Genomic DNA, 25,744 nt, shown 5'->3' on the forward strand with positions numbered 1-25,744 from the left:
TTTCACCGATACTTGTCCACCTTTTAGGCAGCAGTGGCCTGGAACTTTTCACGTAGTGACTCGATTCATCAATACTTAAGGGTTTCTTTCCTTTCTTTTAGCTAGTCAACATCACCCGCATTATCTTTCCTGACTTCGCATCTGCCCACTTCGTCCATGTCTCAATATCCCTCACGTCCTGATACCGACCAAGATCGCTTCTATCAGCCTACTTTCAAGGTGACCATGAGCTCTCGATTACCACCACCACCCTGCCCTATCGCCAGGGCCTACACTACGTGTCCACCTCGCGGTGCCCTTCAATTTGCCAAACCTGCGCATAATAACAGTCCAGTCTGCAAGGAATATCGATACGAGGATAGAGAGATGGTTTTCTCAGACGAGTCATCATCTAGCAGACAGAATGTCGACTCTAGCACGGAGCGAAAGCAACGTGAAAGAGATAGATCTACTTCCGTGTTGAGTCCGTACAGAACGCCATCTGATCAAGCCAACAAGCAACGTACCTCTCCAGGTCATAATACAGGTGAGAGGTCTTCATTATCTATTCACTTTTTCAGCGGACTAACTTGAGCCCTGTTGCAGAAGCAGGTATTCCCTTGAATGACCATGATCATCGTCGAAATCCTGTCCCACGACACTCAGCGCTTAATGACCCCTGTACGGCTCAAGCACAGCGATATAAAGCATCGATTGAACATGAGAGACCAGACGAAATCACAACTGCTACAGTTACTGGTGGCCCAAGAGATACAGACTTTCACCACACTGGTGGAATATTAGGACAGCATGATACGGAGAGGAAGAGACCATCTTCATCAAAGGCTACCGTTAGCATCCGTAGTGCTCAACCTCCTGGCACACTCCACAGAACCAGGGGTACACCGGTGCCGGGTGTTATCGTATCGGACCTGGAGGTCCCACATGACATCCCGGTAATCAGTAGAGAGGGTAAACATATCATGCGATACGTCATGTCGATGGAGGAGGAGATGCGGCTTGCTTTCGAAGATGTTGCCATGCATCTCACACCTGACGGAGGTGACGAAGTCTACTGGTCAGCGCTCGTGGAAAAAGGCGCTGAAATCGTAAGCACCGCGGTGCAAACATACCTTGGTCTGCTCGATACATGCAAACTCCAGAATCTGCCTGACGGGCGCGTTGATTACGGCAATCGATCGAGGAATGAGGGTAGTGTTCCAAAGCCTTATCTCGACTCTTCAGGTGCAACTCGCCGCGATGAGAAGATCGATCATCAAGCCGTACTGACACCTAACATGCCCCTGAAAAAGGCTATGAAGAGTCCAGTCAGGATTGAAGCTTTGAGCAAGGCCAGGCTTGAGACGGAGCCGCCTGAGAAGATGAGGGCATCTACACAGAGCAGCACAATGCATCATCAGAATGCCGTTAACGACAAAGAGGCCAAAGAAAAATTCTTGAAATACGGCAAAGAGCTTCAGCACAACTCTCCTTACAGCGAGTTGATGCTTTCCAGGTGGGCTCCGAAGCATATCCCAGTGCCCGAATCGCAGCAAAAACTCCATCCCCAGCATTCTCGCAATGCACCAGTCACAGCCACCCGATATCGCAAGCTGGAACTTCGAAAGCAGCGCGCAACAAATGCAACCCTCGCTCCCCATGATAAGATCCACAGTCACAACTATCTCAAGGGCAAGGACGAGGAGATAAAGGCGGCACTGCACCACCGTAACAAACTTATCGATCATGCACGCATACGAGCATACCACTCGCGCGTCCTTCGCGATAAGGTCCCGGAGAACGCGTCGAGAATGAAGATTTACTCTTTGACTCACCTGAAGAAAACGTACCAGGAGGGTGTGGTCAAGAGCATGGAAGCTATTGATCGAGCGATCACGGGCGGCGCCAGTACCAATCAAATCTGCGGACTTGTGAAGAATCGGGATCAAGCAACTGCTCTGCTTGATTTTGCCAAAGACCTTCTGGCTAAGGAACAAGCTGTTCTCGCTGGTTATACAGCGGTCAAAGGTGCGTCTGATGGGAGGGTTGAGAATGAAGCCTCGTATGATAATGAGAGATCGGGTGCTTCTTCATCTTTGACGGAACATTCCGATCGCTGTGAGCAACAGAACGATGGTGAGAGTGATGAGAAAGGTGATGAAGACAGTGACGAGAACAGTGACGGGGACAGTGAAACTGAAGGTCCCGAGGGAAACGACGAAGATAGCGAGGACGACAGCGAAGACAATAAAAATGCTAACATAGAAGCAAACAACGCGAAGGTCCACCACGCTCTCGAAAATACTACCAAGCTCTTCGCAGAGCCCAATGCCACAACAAGCCCAACAATGAAGCAGCACACCGCCAGAAACACTGCGCCTCCATACCAGACCTCCAAGACATCCATCCACCAGAATCAAATTCTCAAGGCCCCTACCATCTCCCCTGGCCAATACCTACTCCCTTCAGCCCGGGCAACCTCCTTACATGCTAGCGCCACCTCCGGCCCTGTATCGAAATCCGAGCAGGCGTACAAGTCCAATAGCAACTTCGACCAAGGATGTAAGTCCGTGAATGCCACATGTTCGGTCGCACCTTGCGACCCGAGTCGGAGCAAGCGCGCAATTCCCAAGTCACGATTGGTCACCAGAGATGTGCCTGTCCCGGCGTCGGCTAGTGGTGCTGCACTCCCGGAGTTCAGGTTTCCGGCGCTTGAGAAGGGCGTTAACACGTCGCCGTCGCTTTCGGCTGAAGCCAACGGCTCTGCAACAGGGGGGATTGTTGATGGAACTGATGTTCTGTATGAGCATAGAAACTTCGGTGTCATCGGTTCTGGTGTTGTCAGCATTGATGATGCATGGTTGGACAGTGATGTATCTGAAAACAACGAGTGGGAGATCATTGACGGAAGTGAATGAGAGATTTATTTGTTGAGGATTGAGGGCATAAGAGGATACATTCATGATGAAGGGAAAGTGAAGGACAGGGAGAGACGAGGAAGTAGATTAGGTGGATCGGAAGAGCACGATCACACTTCGTCTTCGTGACTCCATACACACTGGGCAAGTATTGTAGGCTATGATGCTAGGATGCAATTAAATATGCGATTCACCCTTCTCTTCAATCTTTCACTGTTACTAACAGCATACGTGATCATCCAATACAAACTTTACAGCAACATTTGCTCGCCTATACGATACTCCACACTCAGACTATGAGTCTATGATCTCGACTCAACATCTCTATCTTTACATCATACCGAAAATTTGATCTCAAATACTGTTCGAAAACTCCGGTCGCTAATTGTAGCGCCGCTTCTATCTTTGTACCAGCATAGCCCCTGGTTAGCATAGCGCTGCTGGCCTTATACACTAGCTCGTCACTTGCAAGCTAGTGTGTTGGGCGCCTTGTTCCGCAGGTTTATTTCCGTGCACGTAAGCAAGCCGTTAAACATAAGTCTAACCTCAGATTAGGACTTATAGAAGTGTAAGGCTAATGCATTGAATAGGCATAACGAAAGAATAAAGTCTCCTCTACCTACTGAACTAATCCTAGAATTATCTATCCCATTTTGGACGAGTCGTGTATTTATTATCGCTATCACCCTCAAAGCTCCTAATGTTCGCGGAAAAAGACCGGTGGAGAACCATGGTATGGTGCAAGCACCGGCTTTGTTTAGTGCGAGAAATGGTCTATCTATTCAGACGTGAGGGAACCAATTACATGGGAGCAGTTTTTGGCACGAGCAGGTAGCCTGGAGGCCTGGGAGTAAGGGGTGGAGGCGAATTTAAGGGACGGTGGGCCTGGTGAGTGTTTACCTGCCTCGGTCTGCTTCCTCACCTACTCCTGTTAATACATCTCCTGTGTTTTGTTTTTTCGCGTGTCCGATCGCTGGCATTCATATGTACTACTTTGTATCATCTACTTCAGTCGTTCTGTTTCTTAATGGGTTGCTTTGTCGTGCGACAATTGTACAGTCATAAACATGATATCACTCGCTCTGAGTGTGATACTTTTTTCCGCACCTCTCGCATGGGCTCAAGATGCGTTCTCTAAGCCCGATACTAATACGAGAGATTTCGACGCGACTTTGTCCGTAGACCAGGGCACAACAGCGGAGGTTGATTGGATATTGACAAGTCAGTTTCATGGCAAAAGGAGGTCCCAGTCACGACTAATACTCTCTCTACGCAGCCGAAAATGCAAACACCGAATACTACACAACCGATCCGGACAACAGCGCAGACCTCTTTAACGACAAGGGTGAGATTTCTGTCTGGTTGACAAGTTTCAAAGATCAGGACAACGACAATGGATACTGGAAGTGTCTCGCTCCACACCTCAACACCGCCAGCGGCGGCACTTTACAGTGGAACGTCTATCTGTCAAACGATGACATAGATAATCACAACGGCCAGTTCGTGTACCGTCTCAAGCCACCCGTCGCAGATGTCAATGTCAGATTCAACAATTCTCTCATCGAGGCTCCCTCAAGGGGCTTCTATATCCTGAAGCAGGTCGCTGCCGCCTCATCATCCGCAGGCATACCTGGAGCAACTCAAAGCCCAACTGCACAGTCGTCAAGCGCAACATCTCCAACACCTAGTGCACACACTGGCTCCACATTACAAGGCTCGCAATCCAGTAGTATCAGTACTGGTGCTATTGCTGGCGCAGCCGTAGGCTGTGTCGCAGCTGTCGGTGCTCTTGCCGCCGGTGTGTTCTTCTACCTCCGAAGACGTTGCTCCGCTAAGAAGAGAGCTGCCCTAGCTAACAATATGTCTGGTGGGTATATGAACGGGGAGCATGGTGCGCCGCCGGTGTACACGGGTGGTGTAGCTGGTATGAGTGAGCATGGAGGCTATGCAACTGCGAGTGCGGACCAAGCGTATTACCCAATGAAGAATCAGGGTACATACGAATACACCGGCCCAGCTGAAATGAGCGGTGTTGAGCGGGGGCCGGTGGAGTTGGGTCACGATGGTCAGCAGAGGAAAGCTGCTGCGGCGGAACTGGCGTAATAGACACACGCGCGAGGATGATGGATCGATAGAGCTCATGGATGTTCCATCGTTTGTGCATGGGTAACCGATTGTAATGATAACTGTGTGTTCTGATATTAGTATGAAGTTCCAAGTTGAAGGCGCGACGGAGAACCGAACCTGCGACGTCACCTTGCTATTTCACTTATTATCTGCGTGCAACGAGACGTAGCCCATATATAATAAATCCTTGGTACACATTTCAGGTCTCATACGATTCTGTCCAAACCAGTCCTCAGCTTGCTTCCACCCATCTCAGTGTCTGGGCTCGTCAGCTTCGTACAAGAATAAGTACAACTCTGTGTGTGATGTCGTCTGCTCCCGGGAGAGAATACTAGCCTACCTTCAGCATCATACCACTCACGGTCTCTCAAAGAACTCCAGTTCTTGATCCACCACATAATCAACGGTACGAAGAATAGAGAGATCAGGATTGTGATGGCGATGATAGTTGCCGGGTCGAAGCCTTGACAGCAACTGGTCGGGAGGACAGGATCCGCGCGAGGCATCCCTAGTTTGCTACTCGCTGTTTCGAGATAGTTTGTGAGCGCCGTATTGCAAGGGGCGAGATCCGTGAGGCTATATGAATTTGTGCGTCGCTTTTCCAATGGAGCTGTAGGCCTGCTGCCATTGATCTCAGTGGATGAGGTAGAGCGACATTTATGGATATCGATGAAGGTCCTGTAGAACGGTGAGTCGGAATTTTTAGAGCTTCCCGCAGCCAAAACGTAAGAAAAGGTTCTAAGAAACTTCTGGTGTCTGACAAAGGCCGGTGTTGATGACGACGCAAGCGCGAACCGCCAAGCCTGTCTAAGTTAGTTAACGGGAGCTAGGTTCTGTCGGCACAAGTCAAAACATCCATGTCTCTTGGCGGGGCAAGCCTTGCTCCAGACCCTTCAAATGACGTTATGTAGGTACTAGAAAGTGAATAGCTGAACATCGGCTTGCCGAAAGCCGGAGCCCAAACAACGTAGTATAAATCGGTACATGGGGTCATACATATATGATGTTACTCCCACATTAATAAGTAATTAGTTACCAGACGAAGAGTAACCTTATTGACCTTGCTAAGCAGTAAAGATTACTTATTTGAAATTGGTCATATTGGGGAATATAGATGTTCCCACTTTTGGTATCTACCTTCTGATTCTAGCCCCGGACTTAGACTTTAGGTATTGCAACGTTAATAAGTCGTTCAGTCTGATACACGTCATCCACTTTACGGGAGCACATTTACATCACCTCAGTGAGTCATGGATTGGGATTATGCCAAAGTTAAGACTTTTGATTGATGTTATATGATCTGGATGTGCACATACTGAAGTCTGGACCTCCTTGTTCGTAACTGACACACGAGTCAGGAGAATAGCCTTCAGCATATGTGCCAGTAATAGATTGCAGGCCAGACCTCTGCCGTGGAAGTCATGGCGTACCATTTATTGCATTGCCGGAGCTACAGTACTTCCTGCATCGTGTGTACTACTCTCTCACCTTGAATTGTACAAACGGCCCCTTTCGGTACCCTACCATCGCGTCACCGGCTTGATATTGAGTCTTATCCGTCCTTCCCCATCCCAGCTCGTCCCTGCCCATCCCAGTCGTGTCACCTTGCGCCAACACCAGATCAAGCCTCCACAGTGTTCGTCCAAATATCAATCGCAGCTCCTCCCAAGCCAGCGTCTTCCCCGGGCAGCCCCTTGGGCCTAGTGAGAACGGGAAATTAGCAGTCTCAGCTCGAGCTACATCTGCTGCTGTGATATCTCCCCCTACGATCCACCGTTCTGGCCTGAAAACGAATGGGTCTCTAAAATGGTCCGCAGAGTGATGTAGCACGTACGACGAACTACCAACAATTGTGCCAGCGGGGAAGAATGCATCGCCGACTTTGAGGCCGCCGGGGAGGACTTCGCGTGAATGATCAGCATTTCCGGAAGAGCTCATGCGGAGTGCTTCGTTGATGCAAGCGTCTAGATACTTGCAGCGACTCAAGGCCTGGCCGGCCTTGATATCGTCGAGTGATATGAAAGTCGAGCGAATCTCCTGGGTCAAAGTCCAGAGTACACGTGGATTGTGCGCAAGGTAGAAAAAGAGAGCAGCAGTTACGTGCGAGGTTGTGTCGGTCCCGCCGATCATGAACATGCCGGCTTCCTCTACTAGAGCTCCGTGCGACATGATGACTTTTCCTTCGTCTCGGGCTTTGAAAATAAAGTGTAGTAGATCCTTTCGCCGCACGTCAATGCCTTTCTTTTCATTGAGCTCTTCCTCCTCAAGTCGAGTAAGAACCAATCGCTCGACTGTCTGAAAATACCTTTTGATAGAGGCCGGAGTAATCTCTCGCATCAGTGCGTCCAGTCCTCGTGGTTTGAGCCAGATCCATAGCTTGACACATGGAGATTTTGCAATCTGTGGTTTGTGTTAGCAAAATGTGAAGGCTTCCTTAAATATACTTGTGTTTTACCATGTAATTGATCTTCATGAACTGCTGAATACTGCGAGATGTCTCTCGCATTTCGTTCTCACGATGCTCCTTGACGTTAAAGCTCTTGCCATAGCAAAGATCACAGATGATGTCGAAAACAAGAGCATCAGCTTCACCAACCATATCCCGTGGACTACTCCATGTCTTAGAAGATCCGCCAATCACTAGCAGATCGCCCCACCTGTCGATGTTTTCTATCACAACTGGCTCAGCGGCTTTGACATTTCGTTCAGATAGCGCACTCTGAACGAAACGTCGATAAGGCTGATACTCTTCCTTAGAAAGCTTGGTAAATGTGTTATAGATGCCCCATGTTTTCGCGTACGCCAAATAAGCCTCGGCTTTTTGGGTGTTTGCTTTAACGTCGTATATCCGGTGAAAACCTTCCACAGACGATATGACGACGCTATTCGGGCCTATCCGGACTATTGGTCCTGTTGAAAGAGTCACTAAACTAGTACAATAAGTTGACAATTAGGAATGCACCATATTTCTCGTGCATTTGCCACAGCCATATGTGACGATTAAGTTTCACTGTGTGCCAATAGGATTCTATGTCGCTAAACTTGGCTGAAACAGGGCCCGGATATCTTGACAATGGGCCTAAGAGTGCTGTATATAACAGTTTCGTTACATACTTTGTCAGTGAGCATGGGACAGAATGAATGGTCGGCAACTTACGTAGATGTAAAGTAGTACTAGAGAGAGAAGAGGAAGAATACGAGAGAATTGATACACTTCTAACATATTTGCGCAGTCGGAATTGGTATAGATGAGAAACGGAGCAACGTATACAATCAGTCACAGTGAGCGTAGGACACGAAAATCATCTGATATACGTTACGTTGACATTAAGCCAAATTTGCGACTTGGGCCCTAGAGCTGGATATATATTATTATCAGGCAAGCCATGTGGGTCGCAAGCCTTATCGGTTTTCTCCTTGGGCAACGACAACTATTACCTGCCCTCATTGCAGGTGGTCCCGCAGCTTGTCCGCACCATGTCATGCTGATCACTCCAATGGTCGGTATCAAACTTCACGAAATTGACTGAATACTAATAGACGCTCCATATCTAAGGCTATATGCATAGGACAAAATAACGGATGGCTTATAGAACTCTATCATTTCGTAAGTAAGTGTTCCGGTACTTCTCGTTGCTCTACTTTGTTTACTATCCCTTGATACGTCACCATGATTCTTCCGTCAAGCATCTGCTTGTCCGACTGATTGCGGAACATACTTGGCCATTGCAGTGGTCTGTAGGAGCCGCGGGACTGTCTCGTCTAGCAGTATCCCTCGCTATTTTAACTTCGGACTATATGTATATCTCTCACAGGTTCTGTACTAAATCTAGATATATCTTTATTTATGCTTTACTCCCCCTTAGTCGACTGCAGTACTGTAGGTTGCATCAAGATCTCCCAAGCTTTGCAGATTATAGACTGTAGAGTTCTGTACCACACTGTCAACGGAGTTTTGTCACACATACATGCGGATGGGGCGAATATGCGTTGGAGCGGAACTTATCCTTGGCAGAATATGCGCAATCATGTATGAACACATCCGCTTGGAAGAGAGTGACAAGCCAAGGACAGGAAAATTGCGAGTGACTGTACGATAACGCCGAGGGGTGTACTTTCAGGCGAGACATGAGGTCATAGATTCGATGTCAACCATATCATCCAAGATCACGCGTCCAAAAATCTCGTCTTTGGAGGAAGTGGCGAGATGTTCGGATTTGGCTACATTTTTGCCAAGAGTACCTATTCACCTCTACAGCAGATGACTTTTTTCGATCCTACCTAAGAACCCTGGAGCCGGACAGTCTGCCCTACTGAAGGTGTCGAGAGGTATACAAATTTGTTAAGAAACTACGCCAGTAAAATAATATATATCATACTACGCTTGTTGGCAGTATAGACCCCCTGCCATGGATTATTTCTAGTGCATAACAAGTTCGACGACCTTGTAAGAAGTTTTAGCATAGAGGAACCAGAGCGAAATGATAAACACCGCGATAAGCATCATAACGGCGGAGACATATTTCATCTGACTCGCGCGCACTTCCGCGTATGAAGGAAAACAATAGAATATCAAAGCTGTCACTGTCCAGGCCAGCATGATGAGATTTGCAAGAAGACCTAATCTGGGATACCAAAAGTGGCCGTGGCGAAAGTTAGACCTACCGTGCCAAAGCACTAGTAAAGTTGGGATGCTATAGCTGAGGTATTGTAGCAGAATTCCCGTCGCTATGAGTGAGTTGAAGGCTAGCTCAGAAGCGAGATAGAGGCATCCAAAAAGTGCCGTACCAACGGCTGAACCTAGCAATGACCATATAGGTGTATAGAAAGGATGGGGAAATATCTTGCTAAAGTGGGGATGAAGGGGAAAGCCAGATTCACGACTGATAGTCCATGCAAGACGGGATTGCCAAGTCTGTATGCCCCAGACGGAGGCTAGAACGAGAATCAAAACAGGAATCCAAAGGCCAACTGCTGCGGCTTTACTGTCGGTAATTCGGTAGAAGATATCAACGCCTGAGTAGCTCGCCTCTTCAATAGGACCGATATTGAGGAGAATGGCGAGAACCATAAGCATACCACTGCTGGAAGCGATGACTATGGTCCAGATCAAAGCCTTCGGAATGTTGGTCTCAGGCGATGGAATCTCTTCTGCCAAGTGGGTTGCAACATCCAAGCAAGAGAAACACCAGTTGATACCATTGCAGCCGATTATGAATGCCACACCATTTGGCCAACCAGATACATTGTTGATTGTGAAGAAGTTTGTTGCGCTTGTGTGTGTGCTAGACGTTGCAAACAGTGTAACGACAATGACGCCGACCGAAAGGACGTTGAACCCTAGTATATAGCTTGACATGCTCGGTAGCACATGCAAAAAACAAGCTCCTAAGCAAGTCACGACGTTAATAACTTGGAACATGAGAAAACCCATCCATCTTTGGTAAACAAAACTAGGACGGAGTAGTGTAACGATGGAAAATGCATTTAGCGGTACGGAAAGATTTCCCGAAGCTCCAGTCGCGATTGCAGATATCCAACTAATCATCGCAGTGGTGTATGATAAGCCGCGCCTGTATCGCTCTGGCGCAAGCTTATTGACCCATATGTACTGCCCTCCTGGATGAGGCATTGCTGAGATCAATTCTGCAAGAGTTGTTGCTGTGGCAAGGCCGACTACGGCCATGAGGAGGAATCCCCAGAATACTTGCGGTGAGCCGCCAAGGGGAATGGTGGTGGCGATTACGAGGGGAATGCCCACTGCGGTATTGGTAACGCCATAGCCTATACCGATAGCGGAGAGAGTATTGAAGGGTTTTTGTGTTTGGGTTGTACGGCCATGTTTAGTTGCAATTTTGTTTGTTTGGTTTTCAAGCTCGGTCACTCCTTGAGGTATTTCCTGAGGTTCCAAAAGAGTGGAGGAGTTTGGCGAGACCATATTGGAAAGCGGGATCTGAACGCAGAACACCGTTGTATGTGTCTGGTAATTCGCCGATGCTATGGGAGACCAGGGATCTGATGGGAAATGGATGTCACCATGAGCTCTGTTCTCTCGCTTGCAGATATAAGTCCGGAGGCCATGGTCAGCTCAACTTGGGTGTGAAGCACGCAGAGCATATCATGCATAGAGCTTATGCAGCATGTCAATTACCATTGCATGAAAGTGGAACACGGACGAAGACACAATGTGCAGCGAGGTGTGACGTGTCACTCACTGCATAATGGCAAGGTTCCCCTCACCGAGTCTGTGCGTATCTTGCAGCATATCTCAACATGAACAGTATCTTTGATCCGGACAATAATAAGGACATGAGGCTAGGGAACATGCTAAACGGTTCATGTTGCGCCCTTGGAATGGTTTACGGATCGTCCCTTCGGCCTAACTTCAATTCAGGACAGCCTCAAGATGCCTGGATTTCCGCCACCCGTCGACCCATTATACCAACCATCCACTCAGATCACCAGAGTATCTGCGAAAACGCCTATTCCGGTGCTCCTTACTATCCTTGAGCAATGGGGCGCCCTAATCTTGACTGACCTCGTCTCGCTCGAGGACATTGCAGCAGTCAACAATGAAGTAGAACCATACATACAACAATCAAAGACAGAAAGCCACGAAGCTTATGATTTAATTCCTAGTCAGACAACCATGATTCCGGGAGTTGTTGGAAAGTCTCCAACTATGGCCAAAATCGCCGAATTCGATGTGATTGACAAGCTCCGGACAGCCGTCTTGGAGAAACAGTGCACCGCAACTTGGGAAGATAGAACAGAAGAGTTCAGGATAGGTCCACTCTTGAGTAGCAGTTTGACTTACCACATCGGGTACGGTGCTCCTCGGCAAAGGTTGCACAGAGATGATATGATTCATGGAATTTATCACGAAGGCGAAGGCGAATATAGCCTGAAGAATGAAACAACTCTAGGTTTCATGATCGCTGGGTCGAAGACTACTCGTGAGAATGGAGCGACGATGGCGATTCCGGGCTCTCATAAATGGAGTCATACTCGAGTTCCGAGGATTGACGAAGTTTGTTTTGCAGGTACGATTCTCTTTGTTTTGCAAGTTGCTTGTTACAATAGTCCAAGGTAGTGCTCACCATGATCTAGAGATGGACCCTGGATCAGCTTTGGTGTTCCTTGGCACTGTGTATCATGGGGGTGGTCATAACTCTGTACCCGATGCGGTGCGAAAAATGTATGGTCTATTTTTCATTCCGGGCACGCATCGTCCAGAGGAAAATCAATTTCTTGCTATCCCAAGGAGTAAGGTCCTCAACATGAGCGATAAAATGCTCAGTCTGCTTGGTTATAGGAAACCGGAAACTTGGCTTGGTATTGTCAACAATGGGGACCCTGCGGAGAGCCTTGGAGAAGTTTTGGCTTGGGCAAATACCTAGGACAGCATTGCTGTAGATGCAAGTGTGCAGATCACAGTGCTGTATGCGCTTAACGAGAACGTTTCAACTCCATGTCAATTACAGTAACACCCCTGCTTGTATGCAATAAGGAATCTTTTGCGATTTGGAGCGAATAGGCGAATAATGTACGTTTATATTACTAAACCGGGGCACATGCACAGTAAGATCAAGATGCGTATCGAGAGGAAAAGGGATTATTAATAAAGTTTCCATGCAACGTCACGGTCCAGGGGCTCAGGGAATATGGACTGTGTAAGGATATTCAAAGTGCAGTACGACATTGCAGGTACCCGCGCGCCACACGCGGTAAGACTGATGTGGGATGATGATGGTCATCCTCGCAATTCAATAATACACAAATAAGCTCGCCTTCCTATATCAACTTCCAACAGACTCTGCAGCAAGTGGTCGTAGAGATATGGACCGCCTGACGATCTCTGAGGTGAATCTGGCGCGGACTGGAGCTCAACCGTCCTTGGCTTTAAAACCCTTGAGCTACAAACAATACGATGCGTTCAAGTCGCCGCACTCTCTCAAATACAACCCATCAAAACTCTCATTGAAACACCTTAGCGTCGAGAGCCAACAATTTTCGGGGGCGTCCTTGAAGAAGCTTGCTACACCAAGTCCATCATGCCCGGCTATTCAGCTCTGTACTGGTCGTCCGAACGCGGATCATTTTCCATGGAAGAGCTTTCAAAGCGGACCCGAAACTGTGACGAAATCTATGGAGACTCCTCGTAATGATTCGGAATCCAATGGACCTTACGAACTGACCAGCATGCTCGACTACGGACACGCTGCTGGGTCACCACAACTACTTCGCTTTATCACGGAACATGTGGAGCTGGTGCATAACCCGCCGTATGCTGATTGGGGGACCTGCCTGTCATCGGGCTCAACGTCTGCACTGGACATATCTCTCCGAATTTTCTGCAACAGAGGGGATAATGTGATATGTGAACAATTCACTTATGCCGGATTCCTCGAAGTCGCAGACCTCTTCGGCTTGAAGACCAGAGGCATAGACATGGACAACGATGGCATACGTCCAGTGGCGCTGAGGACTCTTCTCAAATCATGGAATTGGGTCGATGGTGACAGGCCGCATGTGCTCTACATGATTCCCTCTGGACAAAACCCGACAGGTGTATCTCAGCCAGCTGAGAGAAAGGCTGAGATCTACACTATCGCCGAGGAATACGATATGATCATCATCGAAGATGACCCATACTATTTCCTAAATTTGGACACTGGCAACGTCGGTAGCTCCCCTCGGCCTGAAAGCCTCAACAACCTGACACCCTCATATGTCTCTTTAGACACATCTGGTCGCGTTGTAAGACTAGACTCGGTATCGAAGATCTTGGCACCAGGCCTAAGGGCAGGCTGGGTCACAGCTAATGATAGTATCATTTCGAAATTCCTCTCCTACCATGAAGTTTCAAGTGCATTTGTCAGTGGTCCATCACAGCTGATGCTCATTGAGCTTCTCGATGAAACCTGGGGACATGAGGGCTTCTTCAATTGGTTGCAATCGCTATCTAAGAAATATCGACAACGACGAGATATCATGATTGAAGCGTGTAAGGCGCACTTGCCCAAAAGTCTTTGCAATTGGTCTATACCTTCTAGTGGTATATATATATGGGTACAGATTAACACTGAGGAGCGAGCCAATTATTCTTCGGTAGTGTCGACCTTAGATACTGAGAGTGAAGACTCTAGGTTATGTATTGAGAACAGGATACAGGCAAACGCTTTCGAGAAAGGGGTACAAGTTACAAATGGGTCTATGTTTGAAGCAAACACCTACGGAAATCAAGGCTTGAACTTCAGGCTCACCTTTGCTACCGCAGATGAAGCATTGCTGTACACCGGCGTCCGACTATTCGCGGAAGCTATCAAAGAGGAATTCAACGAAGTATCACATTCTGCAGTACCATAGGCATGTACTGTAAATTGTCAAATAAGAAGAACTATTTCACACATTCCTGATGTGTTCCACCCGGTATACACCTATGCAAGCATCTTCTCGTAGACAGCAGCCAAGTTCTTGGTTGGATCTTCATTTTCCACAAGACCGAGCCAATTACCCGAAGGCTTCTTGAACCCCAGTAAAGACTGCATCTTGGGGCTCATTTCCAGAACCTTGCTCCGAGGATTACATAGGAATTGATTCTCCTCAGTACGCAGTGTCCCACGACAAAACACAAGGTTGATTATCTTCCGAACAAAGCCGGGCACAGTGTTGAAACCAGCACCATGCGCTATGCTGCTCACAAATAAGCAAGCAGAGCCCCGTTCCATCTCTATTGTTGTAAGAATTAGTCCTGATCACCATATAACGCGTCAAAAATGAGATCTTACCAAGAAAGCAAACCTCGTCAGGTCTACCAGCCCTTTCTTGCTCCCACTTATGAGAGCCAGGGATCATCATTGTCCCTCCAGTTTCACGTGTGATATTGCTTCCGGCTATGAAGCAACTGAACCCGTCATTTTCGTTGAGTGGCATATCTCGCTTATGCTTAGAATGGAAGATCATATCATCCCTATGCAATGCCTGACGAGGAGAGTCATGGGAAACGTAAAAGGCCATGGCAATACTTAAAAGCGGCTCAACAACAGTATCCTCGATTTGATGCTCGTAAACTGCAGGATATCTCGCTTCTAGAATTATCCTCAGCAATCTTTCAATTGTCTCGTTGGTATCGAGGATGTTAGCAACGGTATCAGATTTGGAAACTAGACCGGCTATCACCAGCGTTTTTCTGCCAATGAAATTGTCCTATTCACCTTGTCAAGAAAACTGTTTTTACGAGCAAGTCTAGGCTTAGGATGGACTTACGTAGGAATCGCTTTCGGCAATCGCTTGTTTTTGGTATGGCTCGAGATCTTCATCAATTTTATCGCAAACATCCGAAGAAACGAAGTCTTTGACGATGACAACACCGTCCCTTTCTAGAATCTCGAGAATTTCTTCGATAGATGAATTCCCTGGAATCTTTGCAATGGCTCGGGAAGGTACATATGAAGCTGGTATGGGAGGAAGATGACGTGATGGAGCGGATTCATACTTCTCTGTTTGATTTTGCATTGTTGAAATCTGATTCACAAGGCGATGTGAAACATCGCCTTTTCTCTGGATCCTGTCGTTAATGTTAACTATCAAAGGCTCTATTGTATGGGTCCATTGTTGCGTTCATAGACCAGGGTCCTTGTCCATCAAAGATACAGCATGCAATGTCATTGTACTATCTATGTTAGGTCTATTGTTGCACTTATATGCCCAGGGGCCTTGTTCACTAAAGACACTGCATGCAATGTCATTATACTACCTACGTGGCAATGCACGCACTTTCACGATGAGCCTGAAACCATGTCTGATAACTGGGGTCAAGGGCAAGGCGCTAATAGTACTACCTTGCACGCTTACACCTCGATGTTTCATCTCCAGGGTATTCGTCGTGCTCTTAGAACCTAACGAGCTTGGCGCTCTTCGTTTCCACGCATGTTTTCTCCCCCTCAATTAGATATTCTTTATCTCTCTGTCTCTATAAGAGTCGAGACATTATAACAACTATATAGATCCATAGAGTCCAAAAGAGTAAACGATTCTATCTACTTTTTGAACACTAAACTTCTGAGTTTGAGTCAGTCTATGATGTAATATATTTTTCGCAAAAGCTATCTTCGAGGAACTACTAAGGATTTCTTGAAATTCTTCTCTATCTCTTAGTAAGACTTTATAAAAATAAAATAACCTTATAGAAAGACTATGATATATATATATATTTACCTATCTATTTTTCTACTTTATATATTCTTCTACAGTTATTTACGTCAAAGTAGAATGAAAATTGCAGGATAGCACGCGTGTACAAGTGCCAAGCTCGTCAGGTGCTAGGGAAACGACGGATCAGGAGGCCCGCGCTTCGCTGCCCTCCCCTCCTTTCGCGCAATCGGCACGTCACTCGTGACTTGGGTGGAGAACGCCATTGATCGCCCTTGAGCTTATATACACTAGGACTTTGGGCTGAGTGAATGATTCCTGGCTGCTTTGGTCAGCATGTCGTTGGAAGTAGTGCTTTCCGAAGCGCTCAAAGCGCGTAAATTTTTTCAACTGGATCGCTGTTCCCATGACGCCTCTGCATCGAAATGGAAAGGCCGACGTGGAAATCGCAGAGGCTAGAAGAAGATTGAGTAGCCGTCCTCAGGCTATGCCATTGGTACAACTATATGTCATCAAACAACTCAACCACACGGAGATCTCTAAATCCTTGCAACATTGCAAGCCCTGGGAATGAGCGCGGCCTCAATGTACCCTGTACCGGAATCCTATCGTGATTGCTCAGTAGGCCCTGATATGCATCGCTAGTTCGACGAGAAAAGAGTGCACTATGACTACGCTCGGTGTTAGGCTTCTTAGCCTAGGAGCCAAGATATGAACTACCGATACCGATAAATGCTCGTCCGATGTTGTTTATATATCAAATTCATGGTCTGTATTCAAAGAAGGTATTCGACGACTATTTCGCTGTCATTATAGCTTGAGATGGGTGAATACACCAACCGCAGAACTATATCCGATCAGGAGTATCAAGTGCTCGTTAACGACTTTAATGACACGGACGATGCTTCTTTACTTGGTGGACGGTTGGATCAGCTGTTTGAAAGTACAGCTACAAGATTCCTACACAATACTGCTGTGATCCACGACACAGTGGGAATATCTTATCAGACCTTGAATTCCCGTGCCAACCGATTTGCGCGATGTCTCTCCAAACGCGGTGTACAGACTGGCGATATTGTTGGCCTGGCAGTTTCGCGCTCCATTGATCTTGTGGTGGTCATCCTCGCTGTACTGAAATTAGGGGGAAGTTACGTTCCTATCGATCCTGCGTTGCCCACGAAGCGAATCAATCAAATGGTCGAAGATGCTGGTCTCGTACTCATTATTCTAAGCTACAGGCCAGCTCCTGGTTTCGCAGATCACACAGACATAAGCCTGACTACCGACGAAATAATCGATCCTCTAATTATCGATGATACCAATCTGGAGAGCCCAATACAATGCCGAGATGTGGCCTATATATTTTATACTTCCGGCTCTACAGGACGTCCGAAAGGTGTCGAAATTAGCCACGAAGCCGCTTCGAACTACTTAGGTCCCCTCCAGAAATACAAACCTGGCTGTAATGAACATGATCGATTACTCGCTATCACCACCATATCTTTCGATATGTCAGCTCTAGAGCTATTACTACCCTTGTTATCAGGTGCTACTATGATCATGGCTAACATGAGCGCGGCCAGAGATCCACGTGAGATGATGAGCTTGATAAAGGACCATCATATCACTATAATGCAAGCGACTCCTGCCACCTGGACCATGCTCCTGGAATCTGGATGGACAAGAACACCTCGCCTCTCAAAGATCATTTGTGGAGGTGAACCCCTTCCCCGCCAATTAGCAGACCGGCTTCTAGGACTGGCTGATCATGTTTTCAATGTCTGGGGTCCATGTGAGATTGGATACGGCAGTGTCGGGGAGGTTGGCGAAGGGGACATTGTGATCGGGCATCCGGTCGCAAATGGGAAGATCTACGTTCTTGACGACAGAATGTGTCCTGTGCCGATGGAATGTGAAGGAGAAGCATACGTTGGTGGTGGCAGCGTGTCAAATGGCTATCGAAACAATCCAGAGCTCACAAGCACTCGATTTCTCGAAAATCCTTTCCACGGGGGACCGTTTTTTCGGACAGGTGATCTGGCTCGCTTCAATAGTCATGGGGAACTCCAAATTATCGGCCGTATGGACGGGGTGATCAAAATTCGGGGTCATCGTATCGACGTTGGCGACGTTGAAGCTGCACTTACCGCCCATGTGATGGTTTCTCAAGCTGTTGTCGCTGGCCATGATGACCGCCTTGTGGCATACTGCGTGCTTGCAAAACCTATGCACGTCAAAGAACCTCTTGATACTATTTTACGCCCGTGGGTCATTGAACACCTACCTGTCTATATGATACCCGACTTCTTCATACAACTAGATTCTATACCTCTCTCTCCCAACGCAAAGATCGATCGAAAAGCCCTCCCTGACCCGATCAACCACTTGGGTCTAACACCATATGACGGTGTATCGAAACCCGTTTCAGACATGGAAAGCACACTTACAACTATCTGGGCCGAGGTTCTTGGCTATAACAGCTTTAGTACGGAAGTGAGTTTCTTTGATATCGGGGGTAACTCTGTCCGTCTCGTTCGTGTGCGGAACATGTTGGAAACCCAACTTTCGCGACAGATACCCATTGCAAAGCTATTTGAGCATTTCACCATCAAGTCATTAGCTACGTACCTCACTAGGGTAGAGGTAACTGAACCCAGCCAACAATCATGTGTTTACGAGCTCCGTTCTACTCATGCTACACAAGATCTTGCTGTTATATCCATGGCATGTCGGCTGCCTGGAGGGGTGGACACCCCAGAAGACTTTTGGCAGCTGTTAGAAAGCGGCCATGATGCTATCACTGAAAGCCAATGTGATCCCGGCGACTGCAACTCGTATTGTTACATGGGCGGCTTTCTTGAATCTATCAACTCGCATGATCCAGCCTTCTTTGGAATCTCTCCACTTGAGTCACAAGCTATGGATCCAACGCAGCATCTGGCATTAGAGCTAGGATGGGAAAGCTTCGAGAGAGCTGGATATACTAAGAAACGCCTTGTCGGAAGTTCCACGGGTGTATTCATCGGTGCTAGCAACAGTGCGGTGACAGTTGCATCACCTCCAGACCTCCAGGGCCACTCTATCACAGGTTCGGCCTATGCTAACCTAGCAGGTCGATTATCATTTACTCTAGGACTGCGTGGGCCGTCTCTTACAGTTGATACCGCTTGCTCCTCTTCTTTAGTGGCTACACATCTTGCATGTAATGCTTTGCGCCAGGGCGAGTGTGACATGGCACTGGCTGGAGGTGTTAGTTTACTTCCGACTCCAGGAATCCAGATCGAGTTCACTAAGTTGGGTGGCTTGTCTCCCGATGGTCGCTGCAGGGCCTTCTCAGAGGATGCCAACGGTACCGTGTTCAGTGAAGGTGCTGTTGTCATAGTGTTGAAACGCCTTTCTGATGCCCAACGTGATGGAGACGAGATCCATGCCATAGTGCGAGGGAGTGCTGTGATGCACGGGGGCTCAAGCGCTAGTTCGACTACTCCCAGTGGGCCAGGACAGGTTTCACTTATACAGACAGCGTTGGCTAGAGCAAAATTGGATAGTAGTGAGATCGACTACATTGAGGCTCATGGTACTGCAACGAAGCTTGGAGATCCAATTGAAGCTGCTGCCCTTGGTGAAGTTTTTGGACCATCCCGCTCTGCCTCCAGGGCTCTCAAAGTCGGTACCTGTAAGTCAGTTTTGGGCCACACACAAGCTGCTGCAGGTCTCGCTGGATTGCTGAAGGTGATTCTGGCAATGCAACACAATATTCTACCCAAAACATTGCATGTGAACGAACCTACCACAGCAGTGGACTGGGATAGTGCACATATGCAACTAGTCTTAGAAAACACACCGTGGCCGAAAGATGGTCACGTCCGCCGAGCTGGAGTGAGTGCGTTTGGTATTGGAGGTACAAATGCTCATATCATTCTTCAAGAGCCTCCTGATCTTACCCGAGTAACAAGAACCCGTATTGAGGCAACAACCGGTGTCACGGATGTCCCATTCTTACTTTCCGGTGTTTCTCAGTCAGCCTTGCAAGCGCAGGCCGCCAAATTGAGAATGCACATACAGAATGGCAATGAACATCATGAAAATATCATGGACACAGCCTACTCTCTAGCAGTGTCTCGTACCCACTTCCACCTGCGCCATATTGTTATGGCAAGTGATGAAGCTCAGTTGATACAGAAGCTGGAATCAGTCAGCCTTAGCACTGATAAGATGCGAAATGTCCATAAGGAGTTTGGAAACTCCAGACTCGTTATGCTGTTCTCTGGTCAAGGAAGTCAGAAACTAGGAATGGGAAAAGAGCTATACGAGGCCTTCCCGGCTTTCAGAGATGCTTTCGATGAGATCACTGCCAAGTTTAAAGAGATAGAGCCACCATTGCCTGAAGTCATGTGGGCGCACCCAGGGAGCCCAAATGCTTTGCTACTACATCGCACTGATTTCGCTCAACCCGCTATCTTCACTCTTCAAGTTGCTCTCTGGAGGCTATGGCAGACGTGGAATGTAAAGCCTGCTTTTGTACTAGGGCACAGTATAGGAGAGTTCGCGGCGGCCTATATTACAGGAGTCTTCGACTTGGACAACGCCTGTCGACTAGTAATGATGCGTGGGCGCCTGATGCAAGCTCTTCCAGTCGGCCTTGGAAAGATGGCTGCAGTCGAAGCGACAAGCGACGAGATGCAAAGGTTAATCGGAGATCGAGGACTCAAGGTGGAAGTTGCAGGCTACAACACTCCTAGTCAGATTGTCATATCCGGAGACTGTGAGGACGTAGATACGATTACAGCTCACATGGCAACCCTTGGTCGTAAAACAACAGCACTCGAAACAAGTCACGCGTTTCATTCGGACCACGTCAACGATATGTTAGTGAGTTTCAAAGCTAGTTTAGGAACCATCAGGTTCAGCACCGATTCACTCAAGGTTCCGATGATCAGTAGCATGACAGGGCGACTTGTTATGCCCGGAGAATTGTCAGGACCCGAGTACTGGATGATGCAAGTTCGGCATCCTGTGAGATTCAACGAAGCAATTAAAACGATGGCAAACATAGGACCAAGTATGTTCCTCGAAATTGGGCCCAGTGCAGTGCTCTGCGGCCTTGGAGCAGAATGCATTCCGGAGAACTCTGTCGTCTGGCTACCGTCTATAAAGCCACACAAGCATGAAGTCTCTTCCATTCAAGCTGCTTTATGCGAACTACACTTGGGCGGTATTCCAATTGAATGGATCGAATATTTCAAGCCTTTCAATTGTCGAAGGGTTAGACTTCCCACTTACGCCTTCCAAAGGCAGAAAGCCAAGCCTAAACGGAAATATGAGTGGGTCAGCGAAAACTCGGTGACAGCAGGTGTCGGCGACTCTGAACAGAACATAGCGACAATGATGTTCGAAGTGGAGTGGCGAATGCTTCTTGAACGCAAGGTACATCCTTCGGGCTCGTGGGGTGTTGTCTGCCCATCTGAGGAGACCGACTGGACGGAATCAATCAAAGTAGCTTTGTTGAACACAGCAGTTCAGCTTATACCTATTGCTTCAGTGCAGGAGGCTCCGCTGCTAGATGGAATTCTCGTCCTTTGGGATTCGGATTGTAGTGATGTTGTTCAAACGGCACATACCTTCGCTATAAAGGCTTTGAATTTGCTGCAGGAGGTTATTGGTAGCAGGCTGGTTATGCCTGTAGTATTCGTTACTCGGCATGCTATCAGTGTTTCCGTCGTAGACCAACCTACGGTTATAGGCGGGGGTACCCTGTGGGGCATGGTTCGTACAGCAAGGAGTGAGAATCCTGATCTGCGGCTCCGTACGATAGACATGGACCAAAAAGCAAATCTGCAAGCCTTCAGTAACGCTCTTATGATGCATGACCAACCTGAAATCGCTGTCCGCAGAGACCAACTATTCACACCGCATCTAGAGCGTATGCGCACGGCTATACCACATAAGTTTCAGCAGCGACCATTAGTTCGATCTGATGGAGTTGTATTAGTGACAGGAGGTCTTGGTGATCTGGGAAGCAAAGTAGCTCGTCGTATAGTACTCTCCCACGGCATCCGCGACCTGATATTGATATCACGCACCGGTATGCGCTCTCCTGGTGCTGATGCAATAGTTCACGGCCTTGAAGCGCTTGGAGCCAAAGTCACCGTTCTTGCCAGCGATATTGGCAAATATGATACTGTCAATTGTCTTATGCCGATGTTCACTCCAGAGCGCCCACTTCGAGGCATTGTTCATGCCGCAGGAGTTGTTGATTCCGGTATCATCTCTTCTCTGACAGCCCAGAAATGTGTGACGACATTCGTTCCGAAGGTAGACGGGCTTTGGAACTTACATGTCTTGACTAAGAATATGCCCGAATTAGATTTTTTCATGGTGTTCTCCTCCATATCCGGTGTACTGGGTCTTCCTGGACTTGGCAACTATGCTGCTGCAAATGCCTTTGCTGATGGCCTAATTTGTATGAGACGCGCTGAAGGTCTACCAGCGACGTCAGTAGCTTACGGCCCATGGACTGGAGATGGGATGGGTACTACACTCGTTTCAACAACCCGCGCTCATCTCTCGCAGCTGGGACTGGGCTTTATGGAGCATCAGACTGGCCTAAGAATCCTCGAGGAGTGCATCCGCCAAGGGCGTCCCAATACCATTGGTGCGGTACTAGATTTAGAGCAGCTCAAGAAGTATCACGAAAGCCAGGATCAGGGCAATGTGCCGCCTCTCCTACGTTCAATTACAGATAAAATCGAAGTAACTAATCCAACCCAAGATCGTCTCAATTTACGCCATTTGTTTGCCAACGCCTCCAACCAGGAGTCCGCCGCGATATTATTGCGCAAGGTTCGGGCAACCGTAGCACTGGCTCTTGGTCATGATAACGCAGAGAGCGTTGACCCTGACCGGCCACTCCAAGAACTTGGCATTGACTCCTTGACCGCAGTCCTGATACGCAATCATTTAGCAACATTAGTGGATCTACCATTGCCACCAAATATCGCCCTTCTTCACCCAAGTATCAAGTCATTAAACATGTACCTCTTGTCACAAGTACTTGAGAGCATCAAAAATGACAGTTCGATGACAAGAGACAATCGCTCTGCGCCTACACCGGCTTCTGCTGCATCCTCATATGCCTCTCATTCGGCCCCACAGAATGGAGTACTGGACCCGTGTCTTGCGTACGAGAACGTTGCAGCCAACAGGACAAATTTGTCCAAAGGTCCTGAAGCGATATTCGTTACGGGGGCCACAGGCTTTGTGGGGGCATTCATGACAAATCAGTTCTTGAGAAGAGGCTTGACTGTGTGTGCCCTTGTACGAGCTGGGAGTCACGAAGCAGCTTTGGAACGCATGACGACAACCCTCAAGAAGTACGAACTATGGCAGCCTGAGTATGTGAATCTGCTCAAGCCCGTTATCGGGGATCTATCTTCACCTCTTTTGGGACTCTCGAAGGAAGAATTTGACCGCTTAGCTGACCAAGTCGATGCTATTTTACATGCCGGAGCTCTTGTGGACTGGATGCGTCCATTCTCTGAATATGTGGGCCCCAATATCCTCGGCACGCATGAAGTTCTGCGACTCGCTGCTTCTGGCCGTGGCAAAGCCGTCCATTTCATCTCGACCATTTCCACTTTACCTCTTCACGCAGGCTATGGCCTTGATGAATACCGCGACCGAGAATATGGCTACGGGACATCAAAATACATTGCGGAAAAGCTGGTTGTTGCTGCACGCTTCCGTGGAGCCATGGCAACCACATATCGTCTACCACTCGTGTCAGCTACAGCGTGTACTGGTCATTTTAGAATGGATCGTGGTGACTTCCTGCACAACTTGATCTCTGGATGTATAGAGCTCGGGTCTTTTCCATCTATAGACGCTGATCTGTCTATCGTTTTGCCAGTCGACTATCTATGCGCTACTATTGCCACCATCATGCTCGAAGATAAGCAACGAAACGAAGAGTGTTACGATTTCGATAATCCCGGAGCCCCCACATTCGACGAATTCTTCACGAAGTTAGCGATAGCAAATGAGTTCAAAAACATCAATCCTGTCTCGTTCTCCAAGTGGCTCGGACAAGTCAATGCGCATTCGAAGAATTGTCCAGCTGGTCCGCTGGCTAGAATTGCGAGTATTCTGGATGGTTATACGGATGACACTGCTGCTGAACTGTTGAGAGGGGCTCCTAGGGGCAGGCACATTCTAGGAAAGGATGAATACAACCCTCCTCCATTTGACAGAGAATATGTGCACAAGTACGTTGAACGCATCAAAATGACAAAGGACGAGATTGGTAAGTCAACGATACTCCTAGTCAGTCTAGTTGCTAAGACTACCGTAACAGCGTGTTGAAACTACTGGTAGGGATACAGAGGCATAGCATGGAACAGAAATGCGAGGGTATACATCAAAAGGACCTGTTTTATTCCATGGCCAACTCTTCTTTCTAGTAAACAAACATACGATTTTTTGTGCTTCCCATCTCCGTCATATGATAGCGTTTGGAGCACGGTTGACCTCGAGTAGGCCTTCTTCTAGAGATCGAAACCGAATTCCCGAAAAGAACTTATCCTTGTGCGCTCGCACAGCATCCAAGGGAAGTGCACATGCTCCACTGATTGATAGCAGGTGATAATCAGCCGACTCCAATACCTTGTCGTCGTTCGTGGATCTCACAGACTCTACAACAGAGCGCAACGAGATGTGCTCCAAAGGGGCATTCTGCCAACCATCCGCAGAATGCCGTACATGTGCAACGGCCGCATTCCAAGAACTCCTTTCCCCTGACATGAATGTATACGCCTCCCACGTCCCCCTTTGTGCCTCCGTCAATGCTACCAGTCCTTTCGCAGCGTCACGTGCCCAAGTGAGATCAATAGGCTCATTTCCTGATCCCGCGATCAGGAACCTTTTGTTAGACCAGTCCATAGGATGCAAGTTTCCAATGTCTTTGATGTAACGATTCTTTGCCGGTACAAAGTAGTCGGCAAACCACCCCAAGCACACCAAGGACCACTCAACATCCGTTTGGTCTCGTAGCATTTGTCGTACGGGCTCATGCGTTTCGTAATAAAAGCCCGGCTGATCAGGGTAGTCGCGAATGTTTGCCGCAAACTCAGGGGGTATGAATCTTTTGCATTTTGAGCTCGCTTGGCAAGCGGCGAGCATGTTAGCATGGATTTCGATGTTTGCAGTCGTGAGCTCGCTTATTGTCGATATCAAGGCGTCACAATTATTCAACGCGGATGTGAGCGACTCGACGGAGTAGTCAGTCACGTGCTGTTCGATGCCATCAGAAGTGAGATTCTCTTTCAAGGATCGTGTTAAAACGATGGCAGTATGACCCGCGGCAGTAATTTCGGATACGATATAGCGAGCGAAGGCGCCGTACCCGCTAACCGCGATGTGCATGACCGGCATCGATGATGGGACTTTTGAGCGCGGAAGTGAGGAGGGGAGCAGTGCGGCATATATGCATATCTGACGTGGAGCCCAGAGGTCGGCGATACGACATATATCCCTGTTTTGGTAGGGTATCAGTCCCCTGCAGGGTTACG

At 48.0% G+C, this 25,744-nt stretch overlaps 8 protein-coding genes across 8 annotated transcripts; 4 read left to right on the forward strand and 4 right to left on the reverse strand.

The window, feature by feature from the left end:
• Nucleotides 1-156: 156 nt before the first annotated feature.
• EJ05DRAFT_495343 (uncharacterized protein) lies at nt 157-2,897 on the forward strand (the record flags this gene model as incomplete). The annotated part of the gene is made up of 2 exons (XM_033746248.1): nt 157-526; nt 586-2,897. 2 exons carry the CDS (start codon nt 157-159, stop codon nt 2,895-2,897), a joined length of 2,682 nt encoding a protein of 893 aa, XP_033604913.1.
• A 1,067-nt stretch (nt 2,898-3,964) lies between these two features.
• EJ05DRAFT_481397 (uncharacterized protein) lies at nt 3,965-5,000 on the forward strand (the record flags this gene model as incomplete). Its single annotated transcript, XM_033745065.1, has 2 exons — nt 3,965-4,118; nt 4,174-5,000. 2 exons carry the CDS (start codon nt 3,965-3,967, stop codon nt 4,998-5,000), a joined length of 981 nt encoding a protein of 326 aa, XP_033604914.1.
• Nucleotides 5,001-6,500: 1,500 nt separating this feature from the next.
• On the reverse strand, nt 6,501-8,247 carry EJ05DRAFT_529893 (cytochrome P450 monooxygenase-like protein; the record flags this gene model as incomplete). Its single annotated transcript, XM_033748937.1, has 4 exons — nt 6,501-7,424; nt 7,480-7,934; nt 7,987-8,137; nt 8,182-8,247. 4 exons carry the CDS (start codon nt 8,245-8,247, stop codon nt 6,501-6,503), a joined length of 1,596 nt encoding a protein of 531 aa, XP_033604915.1.
• A 989-nt stretch (nt 8,248-9,236) lies between these two features.
• Nucleotides 9,237-12,246, reverse strand: EJ05DRAFT_529894 (choline transport protein). The gene is made up of 2 exons (XM_033748938.1): nt 11,946-12,246; nt 9,237-10,923 (listed from the first exon to the last, which is right to left on the reverse strand). The coding sequence occupies exons 1-2, from the start codon at nt 11,955-11,957 to the stop codon at nt 9,445-9,447; spliced, it is 1,491 nt and encodes a 496-aa protein (XP_033604916.1). The 5' UTR covers nt 11,958-12,246; the 3' UTR covers nt 9,237-9,444.
• A 517-nt stretch (nt 12,247-12,763) lies between these two features.
• EJ05DRAFT_459232 (L-kynurenine/alpha-aminoadipate aminotransferase) lies at nt 12,764-14,453 on the forward strand. Its single transcript, XM_033742572.1, has one exon. The coding sequence runs from the start codon at nt 12,864-12,866 to the stop codon at nt 14,391-14,393; it is 1,530 nt and encodes a 509-aa protein (XP_033604917.1). The 5' UTR covers nt 12,764-12,863; the 3' UTR covers nt 14,394-14,453.
• EJ05DRAFT_2553 (uncharacterized protein) lies at nt 14,155-15,622 on the reverse strand. The gene is made up of 3 exons (XM_033740206.1): nt 15,294-15,622; nt 14,816-15,233; nt 14,155-14,757 (listed from the first exon to the last, which is right to left on the reverse strand). Exons 1-3 carry the CDS (start codon nt 15,540-15,542, stop codon nt 14,465-14,467), a joined length of 960 nt encoding a protein of 319 aa, XP_033604918.1. The 5' UTR covers nt 15,543-15,622; the 3' UTR covers nt 14,155-14,464.
• An 897-nt stretch (nt 15,623-16,519) lies between these two features.
• On the forward strand, nt 16,520-24,470 carry EJ05DRAFT_446844 (polyketide synthase; the record flags this gene model as incomplete). Its single annotated transcript, XM_033742252.1, has 1 exon — nt 16,520-24,470. A coding segment is annotated over exon 1 (7,470 nt), but the record flags the coding sequence as incomplete, so codon positions are not given.
• On the reverse strand, nt 24,470-25,662 carry EJ05DRAFT_534017 (NAD(P)-binding protein). The gene has a single exon (XM_033749154.1). The coding sequence runs from the start codon at nt 25,605-25,607 to the stop codon at nt 24,675-24,677; it is 933 nt and encodes a 310-aa protein (XP_033604920.1). The 5' UTR covers nt 25,608-25,662; the 3' UTR covers nt 24,470-24,674.
• Between the last annotated feature and the right edge of the window lie 82 nt (nt 25,663-25,744).

This window comes from Pseudovirgaria hyperparasitica (genome assembly GCF_010093815.1).
Source record: "Pseudovirgaria hyperparasitica strain CBS 121739 unplaced genomic scaffold EJ05scaffold_1, whole genome shotgun sequence".
Lineage (NCBI taxonomy): Eukaryota > Fungi > Ascomycota > Dothideomycetes > Acrospermales > Acrospermaceae > Pseudovirgaria > Pseudovirgaria hyperparasitica.